This window comes from Centrocercus urophasianus, unplaced genomic scaffold, assembly GCF_019232065.1.
Source record: "Centrocercus urophasianus isolate 14NV4802_14NV808 unplaced genomic scaffold, USGS_Curo_1.0 seq_10, whole genome shotgun sequence".
Classification (NCBI taxonomy): Eukaryota; Metazoa; Chordata; class Aves; order Galliformes; family Phasianidae; genus Centrocercus; species Centrocercus urophasianus.
The window spans coordinates 80,973,279-80,992,785 of record NW_024884142.1 but is presented as its reverse complement, the minus strand read 5'-3'; the positions used below and the strand labels follow the sequence as shown (position 1 = coordinate 80,992,785).

Genomic DNA, 19,507 nt, shown 5'->3' with positions numbered 1-19,507 from the left:
ATCTCTGTAATGACCACGTTTTCTTTTTACACAGCAGCATTGCCTTCTTAACTGTGTAATTGTGAATGACTTCATTATAAGAAATGGTAAAACTCCTGAGTTCTAAGTGAGGTGGTTACATGTCCTTAGTAATAACATGAAATAACTGTGAAACATTATCAGAAAGAGTTCTGTCAGCCATTTTTGATAAATTATTTTTAAATATTGAAAACAATAAACCAAGCTCAGAAATGTTTGTTTTTAAACTAACTCATAACATTATAGGGGAAGAAGTGCTGGTATATCCTTGTGGTTTTGCAGGAGTATGCCTTCTTCTCAGTGAAATCATTTGTAGTGCTTCATAGCAGTATTGATTTAGAAGAAAAACAAAAAAGAAAAAGCCTTTGTGAAGCAGCTTCCTTTTTATTAATGGCATTATTACAAAGATGCCTGGATTCTATATATACAAACACAAAAAAATTTCCATACTGAATCATGTTGCACTCTGACCCTGAAGATTAATGTTCTTAGTCTCATTATTTAATAGAACTAAACCACCAAAACTGCAGATAAATCTTTGGCCCAGAACCTCTGATATCCACTCTAAGCACAGTACATACACTCAAAACAAAAATTCAGAATGAGCTAAACAGTTTCAGTTGTGGATTAGTAGTGTGCTTTATGCTTCATCAAATGAATTGTTCTTTTGTAATCAAGTTTAGTTATAATGCAAATGCAGTTAAATCTTTTATCTGCGGTGAACTCTTGAGATAAATGTTAATTTCAATGTTCTTTTGTTTCATTTTGAATACAGAAAAGCATGACCCATTGTTCATGCATCCAGATCTGTCATGTGGAACACACACGGGTAGCTGTGGCCATATTATGCATGCTCATTGTTGGCAAAGGTAAAAAGCTGTATTTCAGTTAAGTCCAAATAGCACAGTACGTACAACACTTAATTGCAAAACTGATATCCCGTAGCAAATTTAAAAAGCAGTGCCATAAAGCAATCACAGCAGCTTACTGCTTTAAAAATTATGTATGGTGTTATAAACATTGTAAGCATGTTTAAAATAATTTTCATTTGCTTTCTCATCTCAGTGAAGGAGAATCTGAAGCTGCACGACAGCTTTCATTCCTTTTGAATATTTATCCATATACATCATGCCCTGTGGTACACATATCTGAACTCTGAAGTTCAGGTTCTTTTTTTACTGCTCAGCAATCGACACGTTCCTGCTGCTGCTTGTGCTCTTTATTGAAGTTTTAAATGACAGTGCACCCCTTGCACTTCTAATTCTTCTGTAATGTTTCATTTGAACTAGAAGTATATGTCCTAGTTTGAGCTTATCTTTGACACAGTGAGCTTTATCCCTTGTTCCTTGTTAAACCTTTTCAGTTATTCTTTTTTGTGGGAGAGTATAAGGATAAATGTGCTTTGTATCACCAATTCTATGTGGCAAACATGAACTGGTAAGCCTCTGAATTCTATTAGGCCCTTGCTTTGGTCCTTGATGTGGCTTCTCAGGTCCCTCATTGCAAATTCTGCCTTACTTGTGAAGGCTGTCGGACTCCTGGAGATTGTGTCTGCAGCTGTGTAGTGATTCCCATGCAAGTTTCATTTCTAATAGTCTTTGATATGTGCTCACTGAGGATGTCTTCAGTTCATTCTTCAGTTCTTACTGTGTAGGTGATGTACAGTCCTGTGTAGTTTCCATTAACTCCTGGAAATGTCCTTTGCCTGTGTTCAGACCAGTTTTGTGATGTTGTAGGGCATACTCTAAACTATCCTAGAGACTTCAGGCAGCAGTTGTGTGTAGCAAAGTGGTGGATTTGGTTCATTTCTGAGATCAAACACCAGTTTTTCCATTTGCCCGTGGGTAATGCTCGTGGCATCTTCTGTAATTTTATGGGAAACTGAAAACTTTTTTTAATCGTTCAACATTTTTTCTAACTTTCTTTCCCACCCTTCTTATAAATGGATATTGGTAAAGTGCAAGCTTAAATGTGATTGTGGTTGTCTAACAAACTTCAGAATTTTGTGACTGCCAAAAACTGGGATAGCCTGCAATTAGACTGATCAAATAGTTGATGAGTGAAAGGGTGGAGATTTCTCCTTCAAATAATTCTTACGCTTGTCTGGGAAAAGGAAAACAAGTGTCTTCATAAGTAATCATGAATTTCTGTATTAAGGAAATTTTTTAATAGCATCTCAAATATGTCTTGCTGTTTTCTGTAGGTATTTTGATGCTGTCCAAGCAAAAGAGCAACGAAGGCAACAAAGATTAAGAGTACACACAAGTTACGATGTAGAAAATGGTGAATTCCTTTGCCCACTTTGTGAATGTTTAAGCAACACTGTTATTCCTCTGCTTCCACCACCAAGGGTTTTGTTTAACAGGTCTGTTTGCTTTTTTATATACACCTTTGCAAGTATAAAAAACAAAAACAAACAACCTCCCAAACATCACTATCCTCAAAGCTACTTAAGAGTTCCAACGTACCAGGCAATCCTTAACTAAATTCAGTGTTTTGACTTTAAAATTACCTTCAAAATTAGTTCTCGTTTGTTCTAGATCTGATTTTTATGTTTATTTTTGTTTTGCGTTTTTTTTTTAATTAATATTGTGGAATAAGCTTGTATGAATGAGATATGAATATTGCTAATTTTAAGCAATTTAGTGCTAACTCAAACTATTACAAGAGCCTGATACTGGAAGTTGCAGATTTGGTCTCTCACTGCTGTTGCTGGTCTCAGAGCAATTTTTGGGATCTATTTAAAACAAACAAACAAAGTAAAAACTCCCCAAACTTCACCTGAACCAAAGGCTATCAATGATCTCAGGAAAAACAAATTCTCTCTGGGTTACTTTTTTGCCTTTGGAAATGCTTACTGTTCTCTCTTTTGATAATCTCAATTTGCTTGCTTCTTTCTTTTGGTCTGTGGACCTTTCTAGTTTTTATGTGGTTTGGAATGGTGTGAAAGGCCCAAGAACTGCAGGAAAAAAAAGACTAAAAAAATGTGGACGACCCTCTTGAGGAAACAAAAGATCAGAGATGCCTATGAAATATTAATTTTTAATGTAGTTTGACTTCAAATAACATGTCGTCTTGTAATTACTTTTGGACAGGTTAGACTTTTCAGGCCAACCAGACCTCACTCAATGGATCAAAACAATATCTCAGCAAATAAAAGCACTATATTTACTTCGAGATGAAGACCGTTCAAGTAAGTCTGAGAAACTGTCTATTTGTATGTGAAAATGTAACGTTGTGCATGCAGAGGACCTAACATTATGGTTCTACCACTGTGGAGCTCAGAGAGTGTGTAGAAGAGGCAAGAATAGCTTAGCATTTCAGTTTCTGGTGATGTGTTCCTGCACCTTTTTATAATGTAAAAACAATGTGTAGGTAAATAATAATTTATTGCTTCTTGTTATAGATAATTTTGGCAGTCCAGAAAAAATGGATCAACTACAACTACCTGAAGGATTTAGACCAGATTACAAACCGAAGTACGTATTTACATCTGAATAAATCTTTAAAATCTTCTTATGAGATGGTAATATGGAAATAGAATGTGACTTCTGTGCTATCTCAATAATACAGGTGAAAAGTATGAATTTTGTTTTATTTAAAGTCGATCCTGTTATGATGATATTGGAATCCAAACCACAAGCAGTAAAAACTATATGATAGAATTTCAGAGGAAGATGTGGTTCATGAGCATGTAGAGAGGACCTGCAGTTGTATAATTTTCAGTGTGAAGATTGTGGGTTTTTTTCCCTCTATTACTGTTAAATAGATTAAGGAGTCATCTTTATAGATAGTTCAGCACAACAGTAAAGCATGAAGGATGTCTGGGAAATTGAGGGTGATTTCAGCTATTGCTATGTTTGTATTTGACTCTATCACTTCTTCATTTGGGGAGAGAAGGTAATTATTTATGTGCTATGGACATGTCTGCAGGCTGCACGCAAAAATGCAAGACACCCATCTTAGGTGCTGATGGACTTTGTCATCACTAACCCACAATTAATTTAATTTATTCATAACTATTAGCTCTGAAAATTATGTATTTTTAAGGCCATGGAACGAGACTGGCTCAAATAAAAAAGTAATGAGGGATGTAGCTAACAAAGAAAGAGGTTTAAAGAATCCAGAGATGCAGAGAGAGATACTGGAGTCCTCACTTTAAAATTTATAAATGTATAGGATGAATGCTCAACATTGAAAGTGTTATGCTGTCAGTAGGGGAAATAATTGATTAGCAATATTATTTTGTTTCAGGAATCCATATTCTGAAAGCATTAAGGAGATGCTGACAACATTTGGTACAGCAACATACAAAGTGGGCTTGAAGGTTCATCCAAATGAAGAAGATCCACGTGTACCTATAATGTGCTGGGGAAGCTGTGCTTACACAATACAGACCATAGGTACTAATGTATTCATTTTGTTTCTTTACAACATGGATCTCAGAATTTAGTTAAATTTACAACATTAAAATGTTTTTGTATTTTCTTGTCTTCCCCAGAACGAATTCTAGCTGATGAAGATAAACCATTATTTGGCCATTTACCTTGTCGACAGGTAAGGATTAAGTAGCAATTTCTTTATCTACCAGGACAAAAAGAGAGAATTGTGCTTCTTTAATGCAGAATGTCTAAATTTTAAGCTATAGTTCTTTGGTAATTTTCTTTTTCAGAATGTTACCGTCTACTCAATCAGTATCTAATTATTAAGAAAGTCTATTTTAGATTTATTTTTAAATATACTGACAAAAATAATGTTTTATTCATTAATGCACAGCAGTTCAGTAAGGCCAAGATTTCTCTTTGTAGCAGTCAAAATAAGAATACCAAGGAAACTTGCATAACTGTATGAACATCAATATCTCTGTTGTTCTTAAACACTCAGACTGCTCCCTCAAACTTCAGCTGAGGAGCCCAAAAGACTGCTATAAATCAGAAGGCATTTTTCATATTGAAGAATTTAGTTAACTGTGAAAATCTTTTTTTGTGTGTATTTAAAGGATGACTGCCTTACATCGTTAACAAGATTTGCAGCAGCTCACTGGACAGTCTCATCTCTTTCAGCTGTACAGGGTCACTTTTGTACTCTCTTAGCATGTAAGTTTGCCGCCTCATTTTCCTCCTCCTCCCCCCACACAAAGATAAAGATGCTTACAGATGACAAATCAGTATTTCCACCTGTGTACCTATATATTTCATTGTACTGAGGAAAAAATATCATATCTCTTAGTTTGCAGTTCCAACATGAATTTCAAACAAATCATGTGAAGTTGTGTTGACTTTTCCCAGGATTTCAGTTGCTGCTTCTGGAAGGTTTCAAGAGTGAAAGAGAAAAAAGTGTGGACTTTCACAATACAAAAGTTATATATTGGAATTTAAAAAAAAAAAAAAAAAAGGAAGTTAAATAATTGTGTTTATTGTAGTATTGGAAAGAAATACAGTATTACCTGAGGTCTGTAATGTATCTGTGAACTTTGCTGTCTTTAAAAAGTAGGTTTTGTGATAAGGCAGGATGTAATACACAATGTTATATATTAGTTGAGAATTTTGATTAAAGCATCCGATATGTTCTAGGCTTGAATCATTTACAAATACAGCTGAGAAGTCTGGAAATCAGCCTACTGTTAAAGTCAGATGAATATGATGCTTTTTTTTTTTTTTTAAGGTTATGGGTGACTGGCATTTCTGAAATTAGACTTCTTTAGATAGTCTAGGATTTTTTTTACTGATAAATAACAGTACTAAGAATGAAATAATTAGTTTGAACATCAGTGAGATTCCAGAGTAAAATTTTAGGTTCCATAGTGAAATGTATCTTTTCTAAGGGGTAGAATTTTAGTAAAGCTGAAGGATGAGGAACAATAATTACATGAGAGGACTGCTCTGAAAGGGTATTAAAGGCTGGGATACTTTGAATGTCAGTAGAGCAGGGAGGTTTTTAACATGCATGCCCACACTAGTGAAATTACTAGTGAAATCAATGCCACCTACTTCTGCAAATGATGGGCAGTTTTGTGAGACAGAGCTTATTTCACATTGGTTTGTAGTAGTAATGATTGAGTGCTTCTCTGTGGGAAGCAGAACAGAATGTTGCCAGCTATTTGACTGGAACTTTGTAGCAAGCAGTTCCACATGGCTTGGTGGTTGACTTTTTGTTTATTTATTTAAATCTGAGATTATATGTCTTTAAAGCTCTATTTCCCTCCATCAGTCCCTCTGTACAGTTACATAAGCAACTGTACTGCTTTTGTTTTTCTGAAAAACAGTACTTGATATTTTATTTTCCAAGGCAAAGAATAAGGAGGACTTTGATCTGACAGTGTTCTATGAATGAATTGTAAATAAAGATAGCTTATTGAAAAAAATCTTTTTTGAAAGAACCTTATCTTTTTTGAAAGACCCTTATCTGGTCAGGTTTTTCTCATAGAAGCCTGTTCAGAAATGTGGGTTAGAGTTCCATGGTGTTATGCTTATGAAAGCAAGAACATCCAAAATCTGAGCGATGCTGAAATGTTTGATGGTAGAAATAGCTGTAAAATGTCTCAAATATTGAGCTGTTAATATTCTGGCCATCAGGGCAACAGTCTTCAACTAAGATATTCTTCAATATCTTCAATATTCTTCTATTATTCATAATATAATACATATATATATATATATTTTACTGTAGCAGTGCTTTTATACTTTGCAACTTAACGCTTACAGCTGCACTGTAGAATTGTTCTCACAGCTGCACTTTCAGCTCTTACTATAATCTGTTTTTATTGATCAGAGTGAGGATGTTTGTGGCTATTCCCAAGTTGTTTTAAATATGTTTTAACTTCTCAAGAAATTTTATTTATGCTTGCTTTTAAATGGAGGTACTTAGAATCTATTAAGTGTGTGGACTTTTGTTATCTGGGGTGCTTTAGTTCACATTTCATGGTTACTGTGAATGGTACTGAGACAGAAGAACTAATTCTTAGCTCTTTCCTAATTAGAGATAAAAAAAAAAAACAATGAATTAAAGACTTAGCAGTGTGTTTTTGAGTTCTGTAAGGGAAATGATTTACATGAGGTGAGTCCAGGGAGCCTTGTAAGGTTGAGCAAACTGCAGAAGCTTCCATCTGAACAGCTGTCTGACAGACAAGGATCAGTGTTTTGATTGAGTCTATTTGTGGTCAGAAGTTGAAATACTGTGGCATTTTCTATCCCAGTGGGAAAATTAGCAGTAAAGGAGAGGCACTGTCAAGAGTAGTAATGGCAGCATTTAGTTGCAGTTGTTTTGCTTTTGTATCATTTCAATACAGTGGTCGAGTAGGCAAAAGTTTGCAGTGAATGACACTATGTCATAGAATGACTTGAGTGGGAAGGAACCTCAAGGTCATGAACTCCAACTCCCCTGCCACATGCAGGGCCACCAAGCTCTACATTTAATGCTAGAGCAGGCTGCCCAGGGCCCCATCCAGCCTGGCCTTGAACACCTCCAGGGCTGGGGCATCCACAACCTCTGTAGGCAATTATGTGGAGGATAAAAAGGGATGGGAGGCAATGTTGTACTACTTGCTTACAGTCTTGTACAATAGTGTTGAACAACTCTTGAAATCTCACATTTCTGGTCAAAAAAAATATATTTGTATGTTAAATTCTTTAAGCAAATTAACCAAGGAGATTGATCTCATTTTGTAACTGAAATAAGCTAAAAAGTTTTTTGTATTTAAATATTGAATTGGTAAATGTATTTTTTCTTTAAAATACTTAGCACTGGTGCCTAATGAGAAAAATGGAAACCTTCCATGCATACTTGATATCGACATGTTTCATTTATTGGTAAGTATTCCTTAATATATATTAACAATGTGCTCCAGTAGGCTCCGTGTAAAAACTTCCTTGGAAACTTGAATTCTGGGTGAGGAATCTTTCAAAAAATTCAGCATTTTCAGCATATTCATCATTACAGCATTTATTTATCTATCACTGATTAAGACCATTTAAGATGTTTTTTTTCTTGCAATTTACTTCTGTAAATGCAAGTGAGTTAAATGAAGAGAAATGTGAACTTTGGATGTTTTTAAGAAGAAAAAAGACAGTCATCGTTCTGTTAAGTAATGGCTGGTTAATTAGCGCTTCAGAATTAGCCTACTTGCAGCATAAATAGAGAAAATTGGAAGATTTAAAAAGAAAATAATCTACCTGCTTTCTTTTCCAGGTCAGCTTGGTGCTCTCTTTCCCTGCCATACATTGTCAGGATTTTTCAGGGATCAGTCTTGGCACTGGAGATCTTCACCTGTTTCATCTTGTCACAATGGCACACATAATACAAATTTTACTTACCTCATCGACAGGTAATGTCACTTTTGTTCAGTTTTTACTGAAACGATGGCTCAAATCTGCACTTAGAAAGCACACCAGTGCTATTGGTAAATGTATGCAGTTTGCTGTGTTAAAATAAAATTGCTGATGCTTTTTTCCCTTTCATTGAAAATACTGATAATTCATGAAAATTCACTCTCCTGTCCTTATTCCTTACATTGGAGACTTTTTTGCGGCCTAGCTCGTTGTGAATCCTGCTCTCCAGTGAATGTAGTCGTGTCTGTAGGTGTTTATTGCAGAAACTTGGCTTAAATTTTGTCTGATGAATAAGTTGCATTTAGGGTGTAAGGAATCAGCGCCTCTTCTAGCAAGAGGAACTGGGAAAGGCAGAGTGTACCAAAAGCAAAAAAAAAAACTCCAAGCAATTACAGTCAAAACAAAAGCAGTCAAGCAAGGAAACCAACGCCTCACTGGAATTAACAGCAGCATAAAGTTACAGTATAAGATATGATAAGATATCACCGTATGGTATTCTGGTGAAGAGTTGTCCATTGGAATATTTCACTTAGTTTTAATCTTCTCAGAATTTGCGTTCTTGCTGTACAAGTTGTAGAAGTAACTTTTTATTTCTTTGCTCCTCAGAAGAGAATGGCATGGATCAAGAGAACACTAGCAGTGAAGAAGAAGAAGCTGTGCTTACGCTGTATAAATTTCTTTGCCAGTGTACAGGAAGGTATGGCAAGTCTTTCAGTGTCTGAGTGAACTTATTAGAATCTGAAATACCTATGCAAATTTTACCTTAATTAAGTGTCCAAGTTAGTTACCTTTTTTGAATCTATTGTAGTGTTGTTCTTAGTGTTGAAATAAACATTATATTTACTGACTTCAGTTTAAACAAGCATTGCTTAGTAGGAAATAGGACTGAAGGCTTGCTAAATATAGCTTTGAAATTGCAAAGTCTTTGTTTTGTTTTGTTTTTTCTCTTAAGTGCCTTGAAAGAAATTTCCTCAGGATGGCATCTATGGAGGAATCTAAAAGCTGGAATCATGCCTTTTCTGAGATGTTCTGCTTTGTTCTTTCATTACTTAAATGGAGTCCCAGCACCCTCAGAACTTCAAGGTACCTTGTGCTTAACTTTTTGTATTGTCAGCTTTCCAAAAGACACAAACAAATATGTATTGGTGAAGCAAAGTACGTATAGGATCTTTTCTGAAAAACAAAACAAAACCTGATGGAATGAATTGCAGCCTTGATACCAGGGTGAAATTAGATTTCTATAACAAAAACAAACAAAAAAAAAGCCCCAAACAACCACTCCAACATTTTTAACTTTTTTTAACGTGGAGACCAATACTGTTCTGGATTATTTAAAACAGAAATTTATGTTCTTCTGTTAAAATAAGTGAAATATTTTCTATTCCAGTTTTGTTATTTGTTACTGTTGCCCAGTAAGACCTGCTTTTGTTTGCATTGTTATCAACATTTTGAGTTAATAACTTAAGCCTCCAAACAAAAACTGGTTATATGTGTCACAAGTGATTATAAAACTTAAAGTATTAATCATAGTAATCAAAAGTAGGGTCACACTTCTTTGGGATTCCCAAGTTTAAAACATGTGGTTACTTGGTGCAGAGCTGGTGTTAGAACAGTTGATTTTCATGATTTGTTGCATGTTGTGGATTGTTTCCTTGACATGAAGCTTCTTGACAAGCTGTAGTAAAATGTAAATTTTCATTGGACAGTTGACATGCTTTACACATTTGGTATTAAAAAAGAAACCTTTATTTCCAAATTTCACTTCCCTGTAACAAGATTCCTCAGATTCAATGTGGACTGGTAATGAGCAGTAGTGTTGAGTCTGTTGTAAAGATATTAAGATGAAATACAAAGTATGGCTCTACTTACAGACAGAGGTCCATGATGTTTTATAGAACAGTTCTAAGAAAGAGGAAGGTGAGGGAACAGCATGCATCCTCATTTTCTTCACTGCTTTGGAAGTAAAAGAGACTGTGACATAGAAGAGTAGTGGTACTGCTTATCATGCAAGTTGACAGAGCAAAGCTCCAGGGAGTCAAGCCAGTAGCGTGATGTGCAGTGGATGTGTCCTAAATGATATTGTTTGCAGAATTTGGCATTGCAGTCAGTTGAAATGACTGTATTTTTGGGATTGTTGGGCACTGATCACATGTGACTCGTTTGTGTCATGATCTAGAAAGAGCATAAAGTTACCATTTAACTGACAACATTAAAAAAAAAAAAAAAGATATGATCACTTGTGGAGACCATTGAGCTCTCATTGTGGTTCTTGAATGAGCAGCTTGAAGCCTGCTTTGAGAGGAGATCTGTGGAAATCTGCTTGTCATTACTGGCAGATTTCCAACATTGCTGCCTGCTGCAGTTACCAGTATTCTTTCATACTTCATACCACACCTTGGTATGGAGGAATACAGATTTTGTTTTTAGTTTTTTCTTTCTTTTTTTTAAGACAGCTGTCTCATTTCAGGCTGTATTTCATTTATCATAGATGTAATTTTAAAAGGACCATTATGAGAATGATACTTTTTTCTTTCTTTCTTTTTTTTTTTTTTTTACAGTGAATGGAACAAACCAGTTTGAACACTTATGTAGCTATCTTTCCTTGCCAAACAACCTCACCTGCCTTTTTCAAGAAAATAGTGAGATTCTGAATGCCTTGGTAGAAAGGTACGCTTCATTTTTATGCTTAAATTAATATAGATTTCCACACAAACACAGTTCTGTAACTGTCCTCCAAGGGGTCCGTATATACAAGTGGAAGTTAATCAGATTTTTAAAAGCATTTATGGAAGAAATGTTTTTGAAAAATCCTTTTGGTTGTAGATTATTGGTAAATGTACTCTGAAACGTCTTTGGAAGTCAAAATCTTCTCCTTTCTGCTTTCTTGCAGTTGGTGTAGTAACAGCGAAGTAAAAAGATACCTGGAAGGCAAGAGGCATGCCATCAGGTAATCGTGGAGAGGTTTTAAGCATACACAACAAACTTTGATGTTGCAGTTTTCTCTTGGTGATGTTTTTTTTCTAGGAGGTATTTCTAAGAACATAAAAGCAGCCTTGTGTTATTTAATGGCAAAGAGCTTGGGGGTTTAGCAAAGAAATTTTGAAAGTGAAATATTGCTTATATTCATAGATTTTGAAGTGAAAATGAAATTTTACAGTTCTATTGAGGCTGATCTGCAGCAGAGAGAGCCCATGGCTTTTCTTCAGTTTTCTGAAGTTTTCTACTTTTGCAATTTAAAAAAGTACGTTGCAAATACATGTATGAAACTCTTATTGAAAAGTGCAGAATCTTTAATTATATCCTTAAATAATACACATTTTCCAGTTAAATTAATAACAGGTCACTTAGTAGAAAAGCAAACAAAGGAAAACTTCACACACACATTTCTGTTTGCTAAGCAATTTATTTAATGCTTTCTGAATTCAGAGTATAGTGGGCTTAGGTTGGACTGTTTGTAAAGAATGGGTAAAAATGAAGATCTATTTCATTTAAATGGTCATCAATTATAATTAAAAATCAATATTAGGTTCTCAGTGCTGTCAATAAAATCATATCCCTTTATTTCATTTGCCTTTGCTCATTGCAAAAACTCACTTTCAGTATTGTGTGTGCAAAAAACTGACAAAGAATTACAGCTTTATTTATTAAATACCAAGCTACTAACAGACTCTTAAACAGTAAGAATACTTTTTTTAACGTGTTTCTTGCTGCATATGATTATTGAGGTTGTTTTTTTACTCTTGCTCCTTTGATGATTCTTAACTGTTCTTTCTCAGTTTGTGTCCATTTTGGTGATTTTTTTTTTAATTTTTTTTTTCCCCCTCATCTCATTCTGAAACATTGCTTGTCTCTAATCTGTATTTACATTTCAGGCTTTCGTATGTATTTTTTGTAGAAGCAAAAAAAATTATTAGAAGGTATAGTGTCAGCCAAAAAAGCAAAACCAAAAAAAATTGGCCTTGAAAATCTATTTCTGAGGATACAAATATTAGGTATTAAATACATGTCCGTGCAGTAAAAACCATCTAATTGTCTTCAGAATGGAGGTCAGGTTATCTAAGCTAGAGAGTCAGTCTGTTTTCCATTCTATGTTAGTGATAGCAGGGAAATGCAGAACAAACTGATAAGGGATGAAGGCAAATTTTTTGCACCTGTTGTGACCTTATGAGGTGTCAATGAAAGCATATATGATGTGGTTTTCTGACTTTCTGTATGTGTTCTCAGATCTGTTACAAGAATACATCTAGGAAAGCTGGATGTGGTCTAACTGATGCTGTGGGCTCCTTTTTTTTATGAGCTGCCACTTAGTGTTTGAATAGCAGAGAGGAGGAAAACTTTAAAAAAAAAAAAAAAAAAAAATATTGGCAGATGCTGTTTAGATTATTTGGGAAAATATGAATTAGCTTGAAATCACTCTGTATTGCTGCTTAAACCTCCAGTGGCTAATTTGATTGTTTCATTCCAGCTATGCAAGAGAATCCAATAAGTTAATAGACCTCCCGGATGACTACAGCTGCCTCATTAACCAAGCTTCTAATTTCTCGTAAGTTGCATGCAGTTATACTGAGAACCCCTAAAGTCTTCTGCTGCTTTTCATAAACTGGAAAAAATCTAATCTAAAAGTCTCACATAAACTGTTCATGGAATGATGAAGTTAATAGCAGTTACTGATTGTTATCTTTTCCAGCAAAATGAATATTTTGAATATTATGACACAGGGAGCATAAATACAACATAATTTTATTTCTTTTTGCTTAACAAAAGGTGTCCAAAATCAGGTGGTGACAAAAGCAGAGCTCCAACATTGTGCCTTGTGTGTGGGACCATGCTATGTTCTCAGAGTTACTGTTGTCAAACTGAGTTAGAAGGAGAAGATGTTGGAGCCTGTACTGCACATACATACAGCTGTGGTTCTGGAGTGGGCATATTCCTTAGGTAAGGAACTGAGTGCTGCTGCTTATCCTGCTAGGTTAGGTGATATGTGTGGACATGAGTGGTTCCATAAATGTGCTTGTAGGGTGAATAGCCTGGAGTGGAGTCATCTTTGTGTTTGGAGGTCATTTCTTTGAAAAAACAGGAAATAGGCATTTCATCTTGAAATAGATTTCTCTGTTTCTTTCCACTCAAGCATTAAGAAACAAGGCGAATTCCTTGACTACTTCTTTTGTCGTTGCTGAAAACATTAAAATTTGTTTTAGTCTGCTTCCTGCAGAGTTAATTTACAATTCTCTTGGCAGTTGGATAATAATGTTGCAGTAATTATCTCTCATGTTGTTACATGCATACAAGGAAAGGTTAGATAATCTCTATTTTCACTTCAGCAAAGATTAGTGAGATGTGATGTTGTTTTATTTTCTTGTGGTCATGTGGAGTACTTTACAGATCGTAAATGATACGATATGACTTACCAAGGAATTATAGCAGGAAGAGAATAAGATTGCAATTCTTCTTTAAAAAAAAAAAGTGCCTTTAAAAGTCTACACACGCAGGTTGCACAGAATGAAAGTAGTTGAGAATTGGAAAAGTAGCATCTGTGAAAGTATGAGGAATTATATGTCTAAAAGTCAACACCTAAAATCTACTCTGCTTTTCTCTCTAGAGTACGAGAATGTCAGGTGCTCTTTTTAGCTGGAAAAACAAAGGGCTGCTTTTATCCTCCTCCTTACCTTGATGACTATGGAGAGACAGACCAGGGACTTCGGTAAATATTTTTGTAAATAACTTTTAAAAACAGGAATTCTGAAGTTATGAGCCGTTTTGAGGTCTAAAAACTTAAATAATTCTTAGCATCTCTGCAGTTGCCTAGAAAACAGGGCTGCTCTGAAAGTAGTGCCTCCTATTTTATTATGTTGCCCCTCAACATCAGAAGATGCTGCTGGTGGTATGGCAGTAGAGGTTGAACCCTCCCAGGGATAATCTATTATATTTTGTTGCCATGCAACAGATGGCAGCAGAGGGGCAGTCTGACAAAATGACGTCTGACAGGGAAGTGTATATGGAGCAAAGGTGTGTCACTGGATTCCTTCACGTGGAAAAAGTGGCATCCACTGACAGTCATCAATGCTTGTTGAATGTTTGTGGAGACCAAACATGTGAGCACAGTGAGGCAGTGGGTGGTGCTTTTCATCGGTGGTAACAGCAGTGTGAAAGACAAGCTGTGTTCTGGACAAGGCTGAAGGTGACAGTGTCCTGGACTGCATCATTACAAGCAGTGTCACCACTATGAGCTGGAGTCAAGACAACAGTCCATGGGGTGGTGATGTGATTTCTCCATCTTAGAAAAAGTTCAGGATGCAGCCTCTAGCAGATGAAGTGAGTGCACTATCTTTTAGGATAGGATGGGGCAATTCTTCTAGATTTCCTTGAAACTAGACAAATATCAACTCTGACTGCTGCACTGCAACACTGACTAAGCTGAAGGCTGGCACTGCTAGAGTCAGGCCAGAGAAGATGACAACCTTTCTCTTTCAGCACAATAACACCAGTCCTCATACCAGTTTGAAGAATGTAGAATGTATCACCAATCTTGACTGGACTGTTCTACCAGACCTGCATTGTAATCTTGGTTTAGCACCTTCTACCTCCCATCTGTGTGGGCAACACTTTCCTAGCAACGACACCATCATAGCAGCTGTAGAACTGCAGATCACCTTTGCTTGTGTAGATTTTTACAAGTTTACATGCAGGCTCTTGTTCATTGCTGGCAAAAATTGCGTAGCTACTGGTGGTGACTATGTTGAAAAATAATGTTTTGTAGCAGAGAATTTGCTCCATCAAACAGTGTTATTGTGCTCTTTGTAAGTGGTGTAGTTTCCATAGAAGCTAATAGGAGGCATTACTTTTGGAGCAACCAAGGTATGTGCACAGACTTTTTTTATCTGTGTTATTTTAATCCTAAGTGAAGTTGTAATGGGATGATTTGATTTAATGTGGTGATTTTGTCTTCTGTCTCTGTTTCCTATGAGAACAGTTTGAGGCCTTGATGTTGTTAACAGTCCCTACTTCTGAAACTTGTCAAAATCATAGAATGTGAGCTGGGTCAGCATGGCAAGGCTGCTGGAAAAATCTGTATTCAGAGCACTGTTAACTGCACTGATTGCCAAAATGCAGAGGGAGCCCTTGAGTGATCGGGCTGGGAGAACAGACCAGATAGCGCTCCGGTTTGCTGATTAAAGTACCTGTTGGTTTGTTCTGAGGAGGGAATAACGTGAAAGGGTTATCTCAACGTTCTGCACTGCACCTGGAGTGTTTGTGCCTGGTTGCAGCGGTTTATCGTATCCAGTAAGCGTTCTCTCTTTTCCAGGCGTGGGAATCCCTTACATCTGTGCAAAGAACGATTTAAAAAGATTCAAAAACTCTGGCAGCAGCACAGTATCACAGAGGAAATTGGACATGCACAAGAAGCAAATCAGACACTAGTTGGCATCGACTGGCAGCATTTATAATGGTTATCTGCTGAAGACTGGAACTTTAATAAGACTTTTGTAATTCAATAAGCTTTTTCAAAGGAGGGATTCGGAAGAAAAAAAAAAAAAAGGTTTGAGAAAATGAAATAAACCCAGTCCTTTTATTTAATCTTTGTTTTACATTGTATTTCATAAAGATACCAGTTAACAATAACCAAGTAAACTTTGTATGTAAGCAAGTTTTATTAGTCATATAATTTGCACTGTGCTTCCTTCACAGAAACCTCTTGGGTTATAAACCTGGGCAAACGAACTTGAGTTTCTGATTGAAAAGAATGACTCTTTTTGGAAGTCTATGATATTTCTTACAAACTACCAGAGGAAATAGACTGCTGAAATGGAAACTAGATAGAGCACAATTACAGATTGTGTCTTGCCCCTTGCTAGTGATCTGAGCCGTTTTATTTATTTTTCTGCATTTTAATACCTAAGCTGTGTGTACATGCAATGGAATGAAGTAAGGAAGCAAATAATGTAGCGAATGGATGTTTCTGTCTGCATCGGTGGATAATTCACTCTTACACTTGGCATATCTGAAATGATTTTGTCATTTGTACTCTTGCAGCTTTCTTGCTTCCAGTTGTTTTTAACTAAAAAAAAAAAAGAGAAAAAAAAAAAAAGAACAACAAACCCTAACACTAGCTTTATGAGTAAAATAATTTAATTTAAAGCTTTTTCCTGAGCATTGCACTCCTTAGAATTATGTAGTTTGTAATTTGAATTTAGCTGGGAAACCCTTTCACGTCAGTTATGTGATTGGTTATTGGTATTCGAGGGTTGACATTTGTGCTTTAGAAGATATTTTAAGGTAATAACGATGTGTAAAAATGTCATGAAAGCTGATTTTGTTAATTTGCAGAAGCACAGAGGATATTTTCTTCGTTTTGGTTAAGAGTCAACTTCTAAGGTGCAGATCCCACCTACATTTTGTTGTGGATGAGCTGAATGATTTCTTCTGACTTTGGGCGCAATCACACTGCCCGCATTTTTGCCTCTGTTCATTTTTTCTGTTGTACCATCAAGTATATTTACTTTTGGCTTGATTTAAAGCTCTGTAAAGATGTTTGCATATAGTATATTTTATAAATATATTCTATAACTGCGCAGATTTGCACTTGATACAAGGGTGCCTGAAGGCAGTGAGTTTTCTAGTTGTATGTAATTAGACCGCCAAGGTGTCTCTAAAAAAGTGACATTATACTTGATTGATTTAAAATAAAATCCATTACCCTTATCTCTCCTAGCTTTTGACAAATAGTAATAACTTACGTAGTTCCGTTCCTTAATAACCTTACTTTCCTTAATAAATCTTACTTTCTGACTGTGTCTTGAGCCCAGACAAGCAATCCCTTACTGTCTGCTGTATCTTCAGTTACACTTGGCCTGATTTGGCATTGTTTCTATTTTTACAGATTTAATGCTTCAGAGCAATTTGTATAGTCATGGTGTATAGGGCGATTTTCACCTTCAGTAACAGTGTTGAGTGAAGATGCAAAATAAACAAACTTGGCCAATGTTGATTCCCTTTTCTTGAAAACATCACAGGCTGCTCTTGACTCTACTACCTGTCCAATGTCACCCTGTACCTGTCTTTGTCACTTCTTGTGCAGAGCCATGCAGAAATATCACATAATAAAGGGCATTAATGCTTCATGTTTACTGTCCCCTACTTAGGGAGGTTAATATAGCAACAGTTTTCTTAGCATGGTACTTAAAGAATCACATCCTTTTTGGTGATGTTACTGCCTCTTTGCAGAATCTGGCTGCTTCAGCTATTGCCACATCTAAAGATGATCTGTAACTGCACTGAAAGATTCCTTTTCCCTGAAAGCATGTTAAAAAGATAACTGATGACACCGACAGATTTCTCTGTGCAAAGCAAAACATTGATAGCAAGAAGGATTTGCTCTTTGGAATCATCAAAGTCTATGAGATTGAATAGGTTGGTAAACTTTTTAATGTAGAGTACTCCAGTTAGCTTTTTTTTTTTTTTTTTTTTTTTTCCAAAGTAAGTTTAGTTGTTCTTCACCTGAGATTTCTGCTCTCTTATTTGTTTGCTTGTATTAATTGTAAAAATATTTTCGGTATAATGTTTCAGCATCAGGGGAATAATTTCTGTAATAAATTAGGTATAACTTTGTGCAATCTGCAAATATTAATCTGGGATGTATTGTGTGTCTGAAGGGGGAAAAAAAACCCAACCAAATTCAGATAAAACCCAACAAGAAAAAAATTCCACAAAATCCCCAAACCAGAAATCATCACAACAGAAAACAAAAGAAAGCTCAAGGCATCAAATGCTTTTGGTGTTGTCATTATAGAAATGGTATTTAAACTGCTGTTAGAATTTTGCTGAGCTTGTTCCTTCATGCGTGTCACCTTGTTAATCACGAGCTAACAAATGACTGGATGTGCAACATCTGCAGTTCCCCAGCTCAAATTGTAAGATGATTATATTATTAGTGTCATACGCTGCAGTCAGCTAGACCTTTCCTGACCTCTACCAAAAAGTCTAATAATCTTTTTAAAGGATTGTAAGTTATATTTTATGCAAGGGAGAGTTTGGGTTCACAGCAGTGATGGTTTGGGGTTTTTTTTTGGTTTGTTTTTTTTTTTTATACTGTGTTCATACTTCATAGTAGCACTCTACTTTCCCAGTCTGCTGTTGCAGGCTCACAGTTTCTTGATGGCAGTACCTGACCAGGATAACGCCTGCTGCCTTCTCACTGTGCCAGCCACTGCTCCCTGCAGCTCCCGCTGCTTCATCTGTGATGCTGAAGGAGTTGGCTGAGCCATGGTGCTGCCTATGGATGCTCAGCCTATTTCCAGCTTCAGCTCTCCCCCAGTCCCCTATTGCTTCCGTCTATGTTCATTAAACCAGTCTTCATTCTGGTGCCTGCACAAGTCACATTTGGGCCTTATTTTCTTCTCTAGCAATGGGAAATGACCCATACTGAAGGACTCAGCATTGCTATGCTCTTATGTATTTAGGACAGTGGGTGTCAGGGGCCTGTGTGCACAGGTGTTCTGTTCTGAGCTTGTGCTCTGAAGCCATGCTGGCTCTTAGGTTCCAGCCTGGCGCCTCACTCCAGTGCATTTTATTGTGTGCTGTCTTTCTTGGTGGTTGTTTATAAGCTGGATGCTCTATCTACTGTGAAAGTATCTTCAGCACAAAATCTATTTTTCTTTTTGATGGATCAAAATACCGAAGGAGAGAGTCCTCTCAAAAGCGATGATGCTGTTTTCAAGTTTCCTAGGGCTGGAATATGGCACAGGAACAGGCGTGGCACACACAGCACACTAAAACCTCATTTTTCTTTCTCTTGTGACCAAAGTACAGATCTATCCCTGATGGAGCTGTACCGTGGCCTTTTTGGAGCTCAGGCTTCCTGGTCTGGATCTAAGCAAGGCATCAGTATCTGCTGTTTTACTGCAGTTAGTCAACTCCCTGTATATCGATACAGGCTAACTAACTCCTAACTCTTGCTTGCCTACTTTACCTGCCCTTCTATGCAAGTATCTCTGTATTCATGCTTAACTCATAGTGATTTTAACATTTATTCTACAGATCTCTGTGCCAAGTATTAAAACTGCTGTGTGCATTAATACTCTGTTTTTCTGCTCTTTTGCCACGCTCTCCTGGCCCACAAATGTTAGATGCCCAAATCTTTGTGTTTAAGAGAGAGGCTTATCAAA

At 36.3% G+C, this 19,507-nt stretch overlaps 1 protein-coding gene across 2 annotated transcripts in view; it reads left to right on the top strand.

Annotated features, from left to right (window-relative positions):
• UBR2 (ubiquitin protein ligase E3 component n-recognin 2) overlaps positions 1-17,143 on the top strand; it is a 51,420-nt gene extending 34,277 nt beyond the window's left edge. For both annotated transcript variants that reach the window (XM_042813319.1, XM_042813324.1), the window contains exons 31-47: positions 794-887; positions 2,222-2,383; positions 3,114-3,211; positions 3,425-3,497; positions 4,273-4,421; positions 4,520-4,575; positions 5,018-5,114; positions 7,759-7,826; positions 8,206-8,341; positions 8,952-9,042; positions 9,298-9,428; positions 10,904-11,012; positions 11,236-11,292; positions 12,811-12,888; positions 13,110-13,280; positions 13,945-14,046; positions 15,649-17,143. In XM_042813319.1, the coding sequence (XP_042669253.1) occupies positions 794-887; positions 2,222-2,383; positions 3,114-3,211; positions 3,425-3,497; positions 4,273-4,421; positions 4,520-4,575; positions 5,018-5,114; positions 7,759-7,826; positions 8,206-8,341; positions 8,952-9,042; positions 9,298-9,428; positions 10,904-11,012; positions 11,236-11,292; positions 12,811-12,888; positions 13,110-13,280; positions 13,945-14,046; positions 15,649-15,790 (1,814 nt within the window). In that variant the 3' untranslated portion in view covers positions 15,791-17,143. The remainder of the gene's footprint in view (positions 1-793; positions 888-2,221; positions 2,384-3,113; positions 3,212-3,424; positions 3,498-4,272; positions 4,422-4,519; positions 4,576-5,017; positions 5,115-7,758; positions 7,827-8,205; positions 8,342-8,951; positions 9,043-9,297; positions 9,429-10,903; positions 11,013-11,235; positions 11,293-12,810; positions 12,889-13,109; positions 13,281-13,944; positions 14,047-15,648) is intronic.
• Positions 17,144-19,507: the final 2,364 nt, after the last annotated feature.